The 16,784-nt window shown below is 40.7% G+C and overlaps 1 protein-coding gene across 6 annotated transcripts in view; it reads right to left on the bottom strand.

Moving 5' to 3' along the window:
* rbms3 (RNA binding motif, single stranded interacting protein) overlaps positions 1 to 15,476 on the bottom strand; it is a 1,382,426-nt gene extending 1,366,950 nt beyond the window's left edge. For 5 of the 6 annotated variants that reach the window (XM_087986930.1, XM_087986932.1, XM_087986931.1 and 2 more), the window contains exons 1-2: positions 15,337 to 15,475; positions 14,538 to 14,761 (exon numbers count right to left, since the gene is read on the bottom strand). In XM_087986930.1, the coding sequence (XP_087843056.1) occupies positions 14,538 to 14,744 (207 nt within the window). In that variant the 5' untranslated portion in view covers positions 14,745 to 14,761; positions 15,337 to 15,475. Of the gene's footprint in view, positions 1 to 14,537; positions 14,762 to 15,336 lie in introns of all 6 variants that reach the window. The other variant, XM_087986936.1, reaches the window with a different exon arrangement.
* Between the last annotated feature and the right edge of the window lie 1,308 nt (positions 15,477 to 16,784).

Genomic DNA, 16,784 nt, shown 5'->3' with positions numbered 1-16,784 from the left:
CTTCTTTGCAACTGGATCCTCGACCTCCTGACCCACAGACCGCAATCAGTAAGGCAAGGTGACAACACCTCCTCCACAATAATCCTCAACACCGGTGCCATGTAAGGCTGTATACTCAGCTCTTCCCTATATTCCTTATGCACTCAAGACGATGTGACCAAATTCAGCTCGAACACTATTTACAAATTTGCTGATGACATTATTGTAGTGGGTTGGATCGCAAACAATGACGTGATATAGAACAGGAAGAAGACTGAGAGCAGAGTGGTACGGTATAAAGGCAACAATCTCTCCCTCAATGTCAGCAAAATGAAGGAGCTTCAGGAAGTGGAGTGGAGGTCACAGCCTTGTCTGATCAATGGTGCTCGGGTGAAGGTGTTCAAGAGCTTCAAGTTCCTAGGAGTAAATATCACCAATCTATCCTGGTCCATCCACATTAGCACTACAGTCAAGAAAACGCACTTTTACTTCCTCAGAAAGCTAAGGAAATTCAGCATGTTCACAATAACATTTACCAAATTTTATAGATGCACTACAAAGAGCATCCTATCTGGATACATCGCAGCTTGGTATAGCAATGCTCTGCCCAAGACTGCAAGAAATTACAGAGTGTTGTGAACGCAGCCCAGTCCATCAGAAAAAAAACGGTCTTCCTTCCACTGACTCTGTTTACACTTCCAGCTGCCTCGGGAAAGCAGCCAACATAATCAAAGACCCCTACCATCCCAGTTATACTCTCTTCCACCCTCTTCTATTGGGCAGAAGATACAAAGCTTGGAAAACACATACCATGGCAGAGCAATTAAGAACAGATTCTTCCCAGCTGTTATCAGACTTATGAACATATATCAGTGTTGATCTTTCTCTGCACCTTCTCTGTAGCTGTAACACCATATTCTGCATTCTGTTCTATTATTCTGGTGTACTTATGTAAGGTATGATTTGTCTGGTTAGGATGCAAAACAATTCTTTTCATTGTATCCCGATACATGTGATAATAATACATTAAATCAAATCAAATCCATTTTATACTCCATTGACCACACATTTGCCTCCTCACCCAATTTGTCTAAATTACCCTGAAAGCTCTTTACATTCTCACATCAAACTTGGAAATATTACATTTGATTTCCTCATCAAAATAATTGATTATGTATTCTGAACAGTTGGGGCCCAAGCACTGATCCCTTCTGTAACCTAATTGTTTCCTTCTCTGTTTCCTGTCTGCTAAACAATTCACAGTCCATGCTAGTGAATGTATTACCACCAATCCCATGTGCTTTGTTCTGCACATTAACCTCTAACCTGGTACTTAAGCAAACGGTTTCTGAAAATCCAAATCCACCACATCTACTGGTTCTCCCACATCTATCCTACTAGCTATATTCCCAAAAATCATTCATGGATTTCTCAAATGCAATTTCCCATTCATAAATTCAAGTTGACACTGTAGTATTTTCAAATGTCCTGTTATAGACTCCAGCATCTGCCATATAACTAATGTTAGACTAACTGGTCTGTTTTTCCTGGTTTTCTCCCTCCTTTATTTATTAAAGTGGGCTATTTTTACTGCCCCAAACCTGCCAGGACTCTTCTAGAATTGTGGAAAATGTAACCAAAACACCCATTATTTCACAGCCATCTCTTTTGGTACATTAGTATCTATATAATCAAGCCCTGGGGATTTATTAGCTTTCAATCCTATTAATTTCTCTGATACTAATCTCCTTCAATCCTTCCTTCCCAATGGAGCCATGCTTTGCTTACATTCCAAGACGCTATTTTTGCACCTTCTTCCGTGAAGATTGATCTAACTTGGTTGTTTAATTGCTCTGCCATTTTCTTGTTCTTCATTATCAATTCTTCCGTTTAGGATCGTAAAGGACCTACATTTTTCTTCACTGATCTTTTTCCTTTCACACATTTATGGCGACTCTTACAGTCTGATTTTATGTCCCTTTTAAGTTTACTCTGTATCTTACAACCTCCATCAACCTCTTGGTCTTTCTTGGCTCAATTCTAAACTGCTCCTCGTTGTCACACTTGCTATTTTTCCAAGCAAATTTATACGATTCTGCGGTGGTTATCCAAAATATTATACTTAGTACCTCTTTTGTTAATCATGGGCGGATAACCTTTTCTCTTGTATTCTTTCACCTGAAAGGAATATATAACTGTTGCAATGCATGTATTCATACCTTAAATATCACCCATTGCCTATCCATTAAGAGTGAACTCAGAGGTATATTCACAACAGGTTGTCTGAGTAAAGTATTCTGGAATAAACTAAGCAGCAGGCTATTTCAGACCTAATTATCTGTAAAGTGACAATGCTAATGATTTCAAAATAAAGGATCCTCTAGGTAAGACCGATGATAACTCAATAGAATGTACCCAAGGCAGATTTTTGATCTTCAAGTGAGGAAACTGGAGTTAAAGCCACATTCACATGAGCAAAGTTCCTTCTAAGCTGTACAGCCATGCAGACAACGGAGATCCCACACGCGTGAACTGGTGTGTCGGATACTGTGCCGTGTACTGACATCAATTTTCACAAGTAACTGCTGTGCACAGCCCTAGCACTTGGATATAGCTGCAACTTTCACATATGCCAAAGGGCCAGACTGATACTGGTATAACACATGTAGCACAATGAAGCCCTTAACTGGAGTTTTATTGGTCCCTTAAGGGCTATAATTGTCCCCGGAACAGTCCGACTTCTTCCCTGTCACAGTTAAAATTCCAATAGCAATGAGAAGTCAGTGTATACACCACAAATTAACACTTCTCAGCATATTCCCAGAGACCAATCTTATTCAATGTCTCTGAATCATCACCCTCTTTGTTCTTTAGGTTGACTTGTTAACGCATCCTAAAACTGAAAGTGCATTGGTGAGTGAAGTGCAACCTGCTTCAGTGATGTGCCCGATGGGTGTAGCCAGTGGGATATGCCATCTAGAGATGTGGAGTTGGCAACAGTCCTATATTGTGTGAAATAAAGGTACTGTTAAGGATCTTTGGTATAAATTATGATTAGCAGAGATTATACGTAAGTACGTGATGGGACAGCAGTGACTCAAGCAGTTCAGGAGGCTGGCAATATAGATGGTGGAGTCAATGAATTACCGATGAAGGGCATTGTGCCCAAAACATCAACTCTCCTGTTCCTCGGATGCTGCCTGACCGGCTGCGCTTTTCCAACGCCCACACTTTTCGACTCTGACTTTTCTTCAGCACCTGGAGTCCTCACATTCTCCTAATATAAATGGTGGGATTTGTCATTTGAAGATAAATTCATTGACACTGACAACTTATACGAAACAACTACACTCTTCCGCCTCACGTCATCCAGGACCTCACAGTTTGACTCCTCGCTTCTGGTTTCTTGGCCTTCAGACGAATTGTTCAGGAGGTCTTCTGGTCCCCAATGAGTTGATCACTGCTCTCCTCCTCTCCATCAGGGTGCCCAGTGCAGCATTGGGACAAGATTGCACATTCTGTCTTCTCTGTAATCCCATGGTACACTTTTTCCTGTTCACTCTCTTTTCTACCAACAGTTCCATTACCTACTCCAGCCAACATGCATCCACCCTTTAAGAGCCATAGCCTGGCATTAAGTGATACCAGCTCTGAGAAACTAGGACCCTACTATCACATACTGCCTACATTGGAAGTAAGGATAAGTTTAACTTAGTTGGCTGGATGGTTGGTTTGTGAAGTAGTATGATGCTAATGATGTGGGTTCAATCCCCAAGCTGGCTGATGCTTCCATGAGGGAGCTGATGGCCTAGTATTATCATTGATCTGGACACTTGGATAATGCTCTGTGGACTTGGTTTAAATCCTGCCATGGAGGATGGATGAATTTGATTTTAAAAATCTGGAATTAAAGTCTAATGATCACCATGAATCCACTGCCAGTTGTTTGAAAAATCCATCTGATTCATTAATGTCCATTAGGAAAGGAAACTGCTATCCTCACCTGCTGTGGTCTACACGTGACTCCAGACCCACAGTAATGTGGTTGACTCTTAATGCCCTCTGGGTAATTAGGGACGGGTAATAAAAGCTGGCTTAGCCAACAATGCTCTCATCCTGTGAACAAATTTAAAAATATCTCCTTCTCAAATTCTCCCCTGGACTGAGGTGTGGTGGTCCTCAGGTTAATTCTCCACCAGTTGTCTCTATCTCTCTCTCTAATGCTTTTTGTCCTGGTAAGACTATGGTGACCTGATAGCGAAAATAACAGGTAAATATTGATCTCACTGTGCTATCTCCTGTTTGTGGATTTGTTGCCTTCTGTGGTGGTTCACAAAATTTCTATGCTTGGAGAACTCTGATGATGTAATTTGTTTACTCTCAAAATTAAAATAATGGCCCGTTCAGTTGTAACTAAAACATTCTCAGTTTGAGAGAACATAATTGTGCTGCAATCACAAATTATTAGTTTTATACAAAAAGCACCAATAAATGTTGACATGTTTAAGTGCCTGGAATATCATATTATTTTCCACTCAAGAAGCAGTTGAACCAACTAAAAAAACAGTTGATCATGTAAAATTTGGTACTGAAGTAAAATAAATGGTATTAAAATATTTGCATACATAGGCCCTGAAGTTCATGGCCAGAAGCAAGCACTATGGAGAGCTAATGCCACTTTACTGAGGTGCACCAAGCCACCAGTCACTTCCAGCATGGCTCACATCATGGAGTCGCCGTGGATTGATGTCCAGGCATCCCCACTATATGCTATAAGCCCACAAACAGTGCGAGCCTGAGTCACACAACACAACAGGCTGAGGCACAGCAGGATACCTCATTTTTACCACCCTGGTTCAGGCAATGAATGCATGCATCATACATCACGCTACAGCCCGAGGGTGAGCTGGGAGTTCAGAAGGAACATTACACGGGGACATGACTTTGTCCTCAATACTGCCGGCAGCACTGGGTGACACAGGCTCTGTCACAGCCAGCCACATGGTGCCTAAGGACAGGAGCTGCTGACATCTTTGTCTCTTTGTCAAGTTCTGCTCTTTTCTGTTGTGCTGCTGCCCTGCAAGAGAGAGGGTAGAATGTCAATGATTGGGTAGCACTGTGTGGAATGCCAGGATTTTTGTGAAGCAGCAAGTAGTGGACAAAAGGGTGGAAAGAGTGGTAGATATGTTAGGGTAAGTTTCGGTACATGGATGTTCGACATCATAGAGTCATAGAGATGTACAGCACAGACACAGACCCTTAAAGTAAACTAAGGGGCAACTTTTTCATGCAGGGAAAAGATTTATGAGGATGTTGCCAGGGTTGGAGGATTTGAGCTCCAGGGAGAGGCTGAAGAGGCTGGGGCTGTTTTCCCTGGAGCGTCGGAGGCTGAGAGGTGACCTCATAGATGTTTATAAAATCATAAGGGGCGTGGATAGGATAAATAGACAAATTCTCTTTGCTGGGGTTGGGGAGTCCAGAACTAGACGGCATAGGTTCAGGGTGAGAGGGGAAAGATAGAAAAAGGGGCAACTTTTTCACAGAGAGGGTGGTACGTGTATGGAATGAGCTGTCAGAGGAAGTGATGGAGGCTAGTATGATTGCAGCATTTAAAAGACATCTGGACGGGTATATGAATAGGAAGTGTTTAGAGGGATATGGGCCGGGTACTGGCAATGGGACTCGATTAGGTTGGGATAATTGATCGGCATGGATGAGTTGGACCGAAGGGTCTGTTTCCTTGCTGTACATCTCTATGACACTCTGACTCTATGAACCTTTTCAAGCTTCACAATATCTTCAGGTAGGAAGGAGATATTCTGAGTGCTTTTGAGTAAGTAGTGGGGCATTGAACAGTAAGAGAGGTTGTCAGTGCCAGAATTTTATGCGAAGGTAGGGAAGTGATTGCTGAGCCCCTTGCTAAGGTATCTGCATCACTGACAGCCACAGATGAGGTGCTGGAAGACTGGAGGGTGGTTAATGTGGTGCCATTATTTAAGAAAGATGGTAAGGAAAAGCCAGGGATCTATAGGTGAGCCTGAAGGCAGTAATGGGAAAGTTGTTGGAGGGAATCCTGAGGAACAGGGATTTGTATGATTTTGGAAAGGCATGGGATTCGTGATTAGGGATAGTCAACATGGCTTTGTGCGTGGGATATCGGGTCTTACACACTTGATTGAGCTTTTTTGAAGAATGACAAAGAAGGCTAATGAAGGCAAAGCGGTGGACATTGTCTATATGGACTTCAACAAGGTTCTGCATGGTAGACTGGTTAGCAAGGTTAGATCACATGGAATCCGGGGCAAGCTAGCTATATGAAGACAAAATTGGCTTGAAGGTGGTGATGGAGGGTTGGTTTTCAGACCAAGTGGAGTGTCACAAGGATTGGCGCTGGGTCCTTTGCTTTTTGTCATTTATATTAATGATATGGTTGTGAACATAGGAGGTATGATTAGTAAGTTTGCAGAAGACACCAAAATTGGAGGTGTAGTGGACAGCGAAGAAGGTTACCTCAGATTACAATGGAATCTTGACCAGATGGATTAGTGGGCCGAGGAGTAGCAGATGGAGTTTAATTTAAATAAATGTGAGGTGTTGCAGTTTGGAAAGGCAAATCAAGGCAGGACTTATACAGGTCCTGGGGAGTGTTGCTGAACAAAGAGACCTTGGGGTGCAAGTTCAAAGCTCCTTGAAAGTGGAGTCACAGATAGACAAGATAGTGAAGAAGGTGTTAGGTATACTTGCCTTTGTTGATCAGTGCATTGAGTACAGGAGGTGAGAGGTCATGTGTGGCTGCACAGAACACTGGTTAGGCCACTTTTGGAACATACCGTGCAATTCTGGTCTCCCTGCTATAGAAAAGATGTTGTTAAGCTTGAAAGGGTGCAGAAAAAATTTGCAAGGATGTTGCCAGGGTTGGAGCATCTGAGCTTCTGGGAGAGGCTGAATACGCTGAGGCTATTTTCCCTGGAGTGCTGGAGGCTAAGAGGGTACCTTATAGAAATTTATAAAATATGAGGGGCATAGATAGGGTAAATAGCCAAGGTCTTTTCCCCAGAGTAGGGGAGTCCAAAACAAGAGGGCGTAGGTTTAAGGTGAGAGGAGAAAGATTTAAAAGGTACCTAAGAGGCATCTTTTTCACAAAGAAGGTGGTGAGTGTATGAAATGAGCTGCCAGATGTAGTGTGGAGGCTCATATATTTACAAAATTCAAAAGGCATCTGGATGGGTACATGAATAGAAAGGGTTCAGAGGGATTTGGGCCAAATGCTGGCAAATGGGACTAGATTTATTTTGAATACTGGGTCGGCATGGATGAGTTGAACCAAAGAGTCTGTTTCCATGCTGTAAAACTCTATGACACGCTAACGTAAGTAAGATTTCATGTGAAGACACATTCACTGAGCTAGACCACCCACAGAAGATTATTAAATTTCTTCTGGCACTACAGCCAGATCTAATAATTAGAAATACCAGGAACTGACAATCCCTGTCACCAACAGTGACTCCCTTAGGTCCTTGAAGTCCTCTTTCCCACCTCCATTTCTCATGATTCCATCATCACATTCATATCAGAAATTGCTGGAGAAACTCAGTAGGCCTGGCAGCATCTGTGAACAGAAAGCAGAGTTAACATTTCGCATCCACTGGTTCTTCTTTTGAAGGATCAGGTTCTGAAGGTTTTGAAGAAGGGTCACTTCATTCGAAATATTCACTCTGCTGTCTCTTCACTCATGCTGCCAGACCTGCTGCGTTTCTCCAGCAATATCTATTTTGCTTTCAGATCTTCAGCATCAACAGTTCTTCATTTTATTTTAGCACATTCAAATACCTGAAACCTTTTCTTCAATTTTCCAACATTTAAGTCCCAACCGTATAATTCAGTCCGGCTTCCATAACAGGGGGACAGCTCACCTACTTGGAAGAACAATGCCTCTTGCTATGTGTGCCTGCGGTCACAGAGATAGCCAAAGAAGAAGGTGGCAGCATGGGACCCACTCAGCCACGTGGTAATCACACAGATGACATAGGTGTCTCAGGTTTGCCTGTCGTCCACCTTGATCTGAATTCACAAATCACAACATCCGCTCCCAGAAACCAGGACCAATGAATTTCCAGCATAAAGATCCTTAATCTGCTTGTAATCATTCCAGAGTTAAAAATGCTGTTAATCCTCATCCACCGTGTGCTCACTCACATTTATTCATGCTAATTAACCTATGTTGCTAAACAGTGTACAGTTTGCTCATTCGTCTAATGCATAGTCTTAATATTAACTTATTTTCAAGTCTACACTGACCATTACATTGCAATTTTATTGTGAGTTGTGATTCAGCAGAGAAACCATAATTTGGTTTCATTTTGAAATGGTGCAGGTTTTGAAACCAATTTGCGGCCTCATGGTCTTTACAGATTCATTTTTGGTCGTGAACTACCTTTCTCTTTACTTTTTCCTATGTTGATCATTTAAAATAAACACATCTGATGACTTGCGAAGAGCAGTATCCAACATAACTGAATGAAGAGGGTTAATCATTTGGAATCAACATAACTCATGGCTACACTTACCAACAAATATTTAACCAGAAATGAAAGTTTGCTCTTGGTTGAGTGTAATCACAATGAAAATCTCCAATCATATGTCCTATATTTAATCAATCAAGCAGCTATACTCCCACACAGCAGAGTCTTTCTAAAGCAGTTCATAAAAGCTAAACTAAACCACAACTGATGATAGTAATAATACCAATATAAAAGAATGATGTTGTAGCTCAAAAATTGTATACATTTGCAAAACATGTAGCTTAAAAATATGGTGCTGACTTTCAATTTGTTGTATAACACGGTAGATGGGGGTCACAGTAATCAACATGCCCACCTCATATTGTTCTGCAGAGACCTGAACAATTTAATGGTCCGGCCTGGTTATATAAAAATTGTTTTGTGCTAAACAAGTGCTAAGAGGCAACTCATCAACTGGAGATCAGGGACAATCTGGTGGCTCCTCTGGACAGCGGTGTTTAGCAGTGGTGGTTGTTGTTGGGGTGGAGTCTAGTGGAGAACTCAGTGTGAGTGGAGATGGTGTTCCTGAGAGGATAGTACCAGAAAGGTTTCTTTTTTTGGAGTGGCCATATTGCTCAGCATTCAGATCCCCTAATCAGAGTGTGCAGAAGCCAAAATTACATTGAGTCCTTACGCTGCAGTTTAAACATTAAATGAAGTTCCACCAGTTTCAGGCAGTAGGACAGTCTGTCTATGCTCAATTAAAAATGATGTCAAGTTCAGTGCCAATAGTATGTTATATTTTAGATTTTCATCTTATTGCAGCCCAATTCAAGCTGAAAAATGGGGTTATCATGGAATGACATTCCCTCAGGATCTTTATTTAAAGTTTCATACAAATATTGTTAATATCATAATAAATGTCACGTTAAAATTAGGCCTGAGACCTGCTCCCAGACCTCGATCTATGATGCTCATTTCCCTGTCCAGAATATCGATTGTAAAAAAATCCACACTGAGGAAAGAGATGTTGAACAAATTATTTTAATGAAGTGTGGACCCCTACACAAAATGTCATAACCTGCTTTATTTTTTCCTTTACAGCATTTATGGGTTTTCCCTATTTTACATTTATGAACAATTTTGAAATGCCAATCATTAGATATTGAAGAACAGTGACTTATGTTGTGTTTTCGCTTTATCTTATTTTTATCCACTAATCACAGTCCATTCAGTGTTCAATTCAAATTAATAAAGCATATTAAACTTAATGCATCTGACTGTATTATTTGGCACTTCTGAAAGGTTACAGATTATAAAGTCATTTTTAATGCATATTATAACACCCTGACAATAAAACAAATATTACAAATGCTTTTGAAGAGTCAAGTTTTATCTTAATGAAGGGAAAAAATATCAAAATAATGTTGTGTAAGTTTGATACATTGACATTCAAATGATACAACGATAATAAATGCATCCTAGGACCACATTTAGTTTTACATTGTGAATGTATATGCCGATATATAGGACTGGGTTTTGCTTTGAGTGGTGAATAAATGCTATCAGCTCTTATGCTTGCACTTCACCATAGGTACTGCATGGCAGATTTCAGTCAACCAACCATCCAAAACAATGTAGCACCCTCTACAGAGCATCTGGGAGCTGTGTGAACAGAGCAAACGACAGTGTAATCGCCTCAACCAATGAGATTGAGGAATAAGAAAAGGACAATGGAGAATTTAAACAAGTGTAAGATGAATTCATTGACTGATTAAATACAGAAAACAAGCTAAAGTCACAGGAAAAAATTGGATTAAGACAAACAGAGCTAAAGCAGGCATGAACAATAATTAAAAGCTAGAGGAATGAGAATCTACACTTAGAAAAGTTTATTTTTAATGCTAGAGTTTATTACTTAAGCATTATTATGTCATTCAAATGGTATCGAAATGACAATGAGAAACCCTAACTATTGTTTAGTCCTTGACAATAGTCTGTAGAGGAACTTCATTCAATTCTTTTGAATGGGATGCCTTATGACACGAGTTTGTGTGCAACTTACTGAGCAGTATCATTACTTGTGAAGCAGCCTCTGATTAGTGTTCCTATCTGTGTGTGTACAGTAGTCAGGAGATGCTATAATTTCTATGTAAATAACAGTAACCAACAAGAGAAGCTGGGTGGCATGGTGGCTCAGTGGTTAGCACTACTGCCTCACAGAGCCAGGGATCCAGGTTTGATTCCAGCCTCGGATGGCTGTCTTGTGTAGAGTTTGCACGTTCTCTCCATATCCGCACGGGTTTCCTCCCACAATCTAAAAATGTGCAGATCAGGTGAATTGGCCATACTAAATTGCCCCATGGTGTTCAGGGATGTGTAGTTTAGGTGCATTAGCTAGGGGTCTGGGAGGGCTCTTCTTCGGAGGGGTCGGTGTGGACTTTTTGGGCTGTTTCCACACTGTAGAGATTCTATGATTTTGGCAGAGGAGATTTGATAGTGGTCAAAATCATAAATCGTTTTGACGAAAGTACATAAGGAAAACCGGTTTCTGGTAGCCAAAGGATCAGTAACCAGAGGGCACACATTTAATGTGATTAAAAAAACCAGAGGGGAGATGGAAAATATTTTTTTGCAGTGTGGTTGTGATCTAAAATATTTGCTTGGAAGGGTGGTGGAGGCAGACTCAGCATAGATATTGAAGGGGATTTGTGGAAATGCTTTAAATGGAAAACATCAAGTGCTTTGGCAAAGAATACGGATGGGACTAACTGGAGAGCTTGACCAGAACGCTGGTGCTGTCACAATGGGTCAAATGGCCAGCTTTTGTGCTTTCCCACTCCTTGATTCTTCAGAATTGTTTAAGTACTTACAAGATACTGACAACACAAAAACATGCCATTCAGCCCAACAGATCCATTTTACTGCATATGCTTTATGAGACTCAGATCTTCATCTAGTCCCATAATTCTACCCTTCTATTTCTTTTACCCTCATGTGCTAATCTAACTTGCCTTAAATGTGTTGATGTTACTTTTCTCAACTTCTCCTTTTCGGTCTTATATTCTAATGCCTGGGTAAGGAAGCTTAGCTTAATTTCCTACTCGATGTATTGGTGACCATCCTGTAACAAAGGCCTATTGTTCTAGTCCTGCCTGTAAGTGGAAACATCCTCTCTAAATTTACTGAGGTCAAGTAATCAGGCCAAGTCTCTGTCTTTTCTTCTCAAGAGAAAACAGCATTACCCTGTTCAATCTTCCTTAAAACATATGACCTTTCAGTTCTGATATCATGCAATTAAATCTTTTTGGCACCTTCTCCAGTGTCTCTAGTTCCGATATGATTGGAGCCTTTAATATGAAGCTCTTTACTCTGAATATGGTGTCACCAAGATTCCATTGAAAAACTCTTTTTCAATTCTATTCTCTGAGAAACGGGGTCTGTGCTTTATATTTCGCATTGCCATATTGGCCTGCATCCGTACTTTCAGGAAACCGTGCATCTGCATTTCTAATTCAATTTGTTTCTCCACCTCATTTGGACACTTGTTTCACAAAGGGAACATGGCCTCCTAAATCCTTCTACCAAAAAAGTAATAGATTGCATTTATTGATATTAAATTTCCGCAGACTAACAGACTTTAGACAGGAAAGGGAAGTCGGAGATTGACTACCTCTGCATGTAAATAAAATGCTTCTCTTTAGTACAACTGTGACTATACTTGCAAAGGATCACATTGATTTTCTAAACGGAAAGCTGCTAGATAATTACATTCTTCTTTCTATGTCTATTGTTACATGCCTTGCACATCATGCCAACAGTCGAATCCTTAATAGTTTTATGCTGATTCTGATCAGATAAAAGTAGAATAAAATCATTCTTTATACTGCATGAGAATGTACACATAGTTGTAAGCTGACAAATAATAACTCCAGTTTATTATTCCTTTCTCCCCTCATTTTTCCTCTCATTTTCTTAACATAGGCAAGAGAAGGTAGTAAAAACTGATCATTTTGTTTGTGATCATGAAGCTTCGACACAATTGCAATATGCAGTTAAAAGTTATGAAGGGAAACCTGTATGCATTTGAAATGTGAATAAATAATCAGACTGAACATTGAGTTGCACGATTGTGAATGTGCGACGGCAATATTTAAAGGTTAACGAGCTAACTCTTTCAATGAACACATCTCCACTGTTAATGCTTCCAGATTAATTTTTTTTTTACAAATTATCTTTAAATATTATTATTAGGTAGTTAGAGTTAATTATCTCGATGTACAGCATAACAGTGTCAGGTTCCACATGAAAGTTGATGAAATACAACTTAAACTCTCCACACACCTTGTGACACCATCATCTCCACAGGAACCTCCCCACCCCCACCACATGGCTACAGCTGACTCCTACATGTAACATTGCTCATACAGTGTCTAGTATTGAATATACAGAAATTTCCTCTGAGTAGATATTTGGAAGAACAAAGCCACTGTCTTTGAAGCCAGCCACAATTCCCATTTCCTAACCACCATATCCATTCTACTTCCAGGTAACTATTCGAGGCTGAACTAGGCTGGTTCAATTTTAGTGTCATATTTAACCTTGAAGTGAATTACCAGAAAGATATCTACATCACTGGCAAGACCACGAATTTTCACCTCTGCAATATCGTACAACTCATTCACTTCTGAAACCCTCATTCATTCTTTTATTTCCTCTACACTTCATAAACTTGAGGGCATCCAAAACTCAGTCTTCCCATATCCTATATATCACCACTACTCATTCAATGTTCTACGCTGGCTACCAAGTCAGCAATGACTTAATTTTGAAATTCTCAACATTTCATAAAATTGTTCCATGACCTTGCCTCTCCCTGTCTCAGTCACTTCCTCAGGCACTACAAGTCTCTTGAAAGCCTCAATTTTATTCACTCCATCATTGGTGGCCATGCCTTCAGCTGCCTAGGCCCTAAGCAAAAGGAAAAGGCAATGATAGTGCCAAAATTCAAACATATCTGTTCTGTAATTTCTTCAAACATTTTTGAAATTATGATATCAAATTCATAAAATCAAGTAGCAAACCTAATCAGGTACAATCACTTCCCCAAATTGAAATAACAATAATTCACCACACTCATTCATGAATTGGAATTGAAAAATATTGAATATTGCAGCAAATTGTATCATTGTTTACTATATGATACCTGTTAATAGAAATTGCATTTTAACCAAGACACAAATATCTTTATTCCAATGTATAATATATACATTGTTTGTCATCAAGGATGCATAATAAATTAACTGGATACAAAGTATCCCAATTATATAATTCCTTTAGAAATGAAAAACACCCAAAATTAATTAGCACATCCTTTCCTCTGTTGGATGTAGTTTAAAATTGTATTAATTCTGTGGGGTAAAACAGAAGGTCAATCCTTTATGTGCACTAAATATAACTTGAACAGCTAGATTGACAATTTTTAAAAGGAATTTGGAACCTCAAATCTTCAATAAAACTCAATATTTATAAAATACTTGTTATAACAGGACAGGCCACAAGTTAGGATTGGTATTAGTACCAGAGCAAAGTAACTGCTAATGTTCATACAAGTGTTTATGTAGCATTCCTCTTGTTAAATACAAGCATCAATATGGTTAATTCCAATAGGTCAATGTTTGTTAAAATTACTGACAGGGGAAATGCCATGCAAGTGTGCTAAGGACTTGGCTATTAACATCAGCAACAGTAATTTCCTAGGTTTGTACTTCATCTAATTACTTATTTATAAGTTGCAACTTATAATTGATAACTGTGAATGGAGGGTTGCTGTTGTGACTAAGATTGCCCATCTTGTGCTGCAAAACAAGGTATTGTAACAGTCTTCACGATATCTTAATTCCTGTTGCTCACTCACAATTACCATAATCATTAATGTAAGACACTGTCACAGCCAGAACAATTTTGTAGACAATTTTATGACACTCTCCATTCAGTTATTTTCTCCCTCCTTTTTTTTTTAAATAAAAAAGTGAGGATATTTGAAGGTGCCCTTACCTTCTTGTCTTCCTGATCATTTGCTGGTCGCTTTTCCTGACTGTGACTGTCGCTGCCAGTTGCACTCTCCTCTTGTTGCCCATCCTGCTGTTGCTGCTGCTGCTGCTGCTGCTGTTGCTGACAGCCACTGCCTCCAGACCCCTGAGCGTGGGGGATGGGCTCCGAGCTCCCGTTCTCCCGACACTGAGAAACTCCGTTTACATCCATCTCGACCCTTCAATTCACTACATTGCACAGTAAGAAAAAAAACACACACACACAACAAAAGCGGATTATTTGAAGGCCGCCTTGGGAGGGAGGGAGGGAGCAGCGCGCCCGAGAGAGAGGGAGAGAATGAGGCACAAATCGCAGACTTCTTATTTTTTTAAAAAATTTGTCCTTGTGCAGTGGCCTTCAGTCGCCCCTTGCAGAAGGGGGGGTGGGGGGAAGAGGCAATTGCTAACTAAGCGGATCGCTAACCAGCGAGAGCAACTCGCCGATCAGTGTGTGCTGTCATGATTTAGTTTATCGGCTGCTATTGGATCGCTTCCCACCACAGCTCTGGACCCATCCCAAAGTTACAGAAGCAAAAGAAAATCTCAGGGATTATTGCGGTGCGGCTTGATGGTGTTAGCTTTTTTTTTTCTTAAAACAGCCGTTCAGAAATGACAGCCAAAAAGTTTAAAATAAAAGCCTGCTCCGAGCGCATTAGACACCACCGCGGATCGCGATTGCAATAAACGTTTCTTCTTCCCCCCCCCCACCACCCTCTCCACCCACCCACCCTCCTCCAACACCACCCCCATCCTCCCCCCCAAACCTGTGAGATGTGGCGCCGATGCTGGCTCTCGGGCATTGACACGGCTAGTGTTGGTTCCCGATGTCGTTCATCTATCTATCCTCTGTGTGACCGTGGCTCTCTCAGACTCAGCCGGCGTCGCGCCACGCAGCATTGCACAAGGAGAGCTGGAGTAAAGGGAAAGCCAAGGGGGTAGGGGGGTTGGGGGGGGGGGGGGGGGGGAATTTCAGAGAGGGAAATCGAAATCTCCACTTATCCACTGGAGTCTTGGAAAGCCGACCGCCGTCTCCCAGCTTCGCAAGTAAAACAGGGCTCGCCGTCGAAGCGAGCTGGAGAATAATAAAACTCTTGAATGGGCCCCGAGGAAGATTTGTTTCAACTTCAAGAATTATTACTGAGGGATACATTCTCCGTAATCTCTTCCACCCTCTCTCTCTCCCCCCCCCCCCCCCCACTATCTATCATATAGTACAGTGGCATTACCACATAGGCCTCGCTGCAGAAATGTACAATGATGAAAACACAAGTTTTCAAATTGAAATGCTGGAGTATTTCAGCTTTTGGGCCAGTCTTGTAAGTTTTAAAAACTGATGAAATGCAAAATGTCTCCAGATTTTAGCATTATAGAGGCTGTATGTTTCAGCAATAAATAATGGGAAAGATGGCATAATTTGCATTTTTTTAAAAACTATCAGTGTTGTATAGGAAATAATTGACATTTGTTGAACAGTATTTCACAACAGGACATTTATTCAATGATACAACTAATATAAAACGTTAAAGTGCTATTTGATTGGTTTAGAAAGTCCATTTCAACCTATGGATTCCTTTACTAACTGTGCCCCACAGTGAACTAGGGTCATTTTCAACATTGCCATGGACCTGCTAAAATTGCAGATGACTCACTCACTGGATCACTACTCAGGCAGTGAAAGTGGAAATTGCCCTCAGTGTCCATCCTGTAAAGGGAACACTGTCTGGCCAAGTAATTTACAGTGATTAAACAAGTCAAATTTCATTTTTGTATGAAATCACATTTTGAGAAAGCAGTACTGAAAAAATACCAAATGCCTGCATATTTAATTCTATACCTTGATCAGCTTTGATTTGTAGGAGCCGGTGTTGGACTGGGGTGGACAAAGTTAAAAATCACACAACACCAGGTTATAGTGCAACTGGTTTATTTGTCAGCGCTAGCTTTCAAAGCACTGCATCCTCATCAGCTTCTCCACCAACTGATGAAGAAGCAGTGCTTAGAAAGCTAGTGCCTCCAACTGAACCAATTGGACTATAACCTGGTGTTGTGTGATTTTTAACTTTAATCAGTTTTTTATATCTGAGCAACTAAAGCAGATGTAGCATCAACATTAGGTATCTAGGAGGCAATTTTAAATGTGCCTGTTCTCTACCCCTCCAAACACACCCATCTCACAATGACTGGAAGCGGATCAGGAAAATAGATTGGGGGA

The sequence above is a fragment of the Chiloscyllium plagiosum genome, unplaced genomic scaffold (genome assembly GCF_037043375.1).
Source record: "Chiloscyllium plagiosum isolate Xiang-an unplaced genomic scaffold, Cpla_swu_hap1 HiC_scaffold_5, whole genome shotgun sequence".
Lineage (NCBI taxonomy): Eukaryota > Metazoa > Chordata > Chondrichthyes > Orectolobiformes > Hemiscylliidae > Chiloscyllium > Chiloscyllium plagiosum.
The sequence above is the reverse complement of the archived record's forward strand: the minus strand, read 5'-3'. Positions and strand labels throughout refer to the sequence as shown.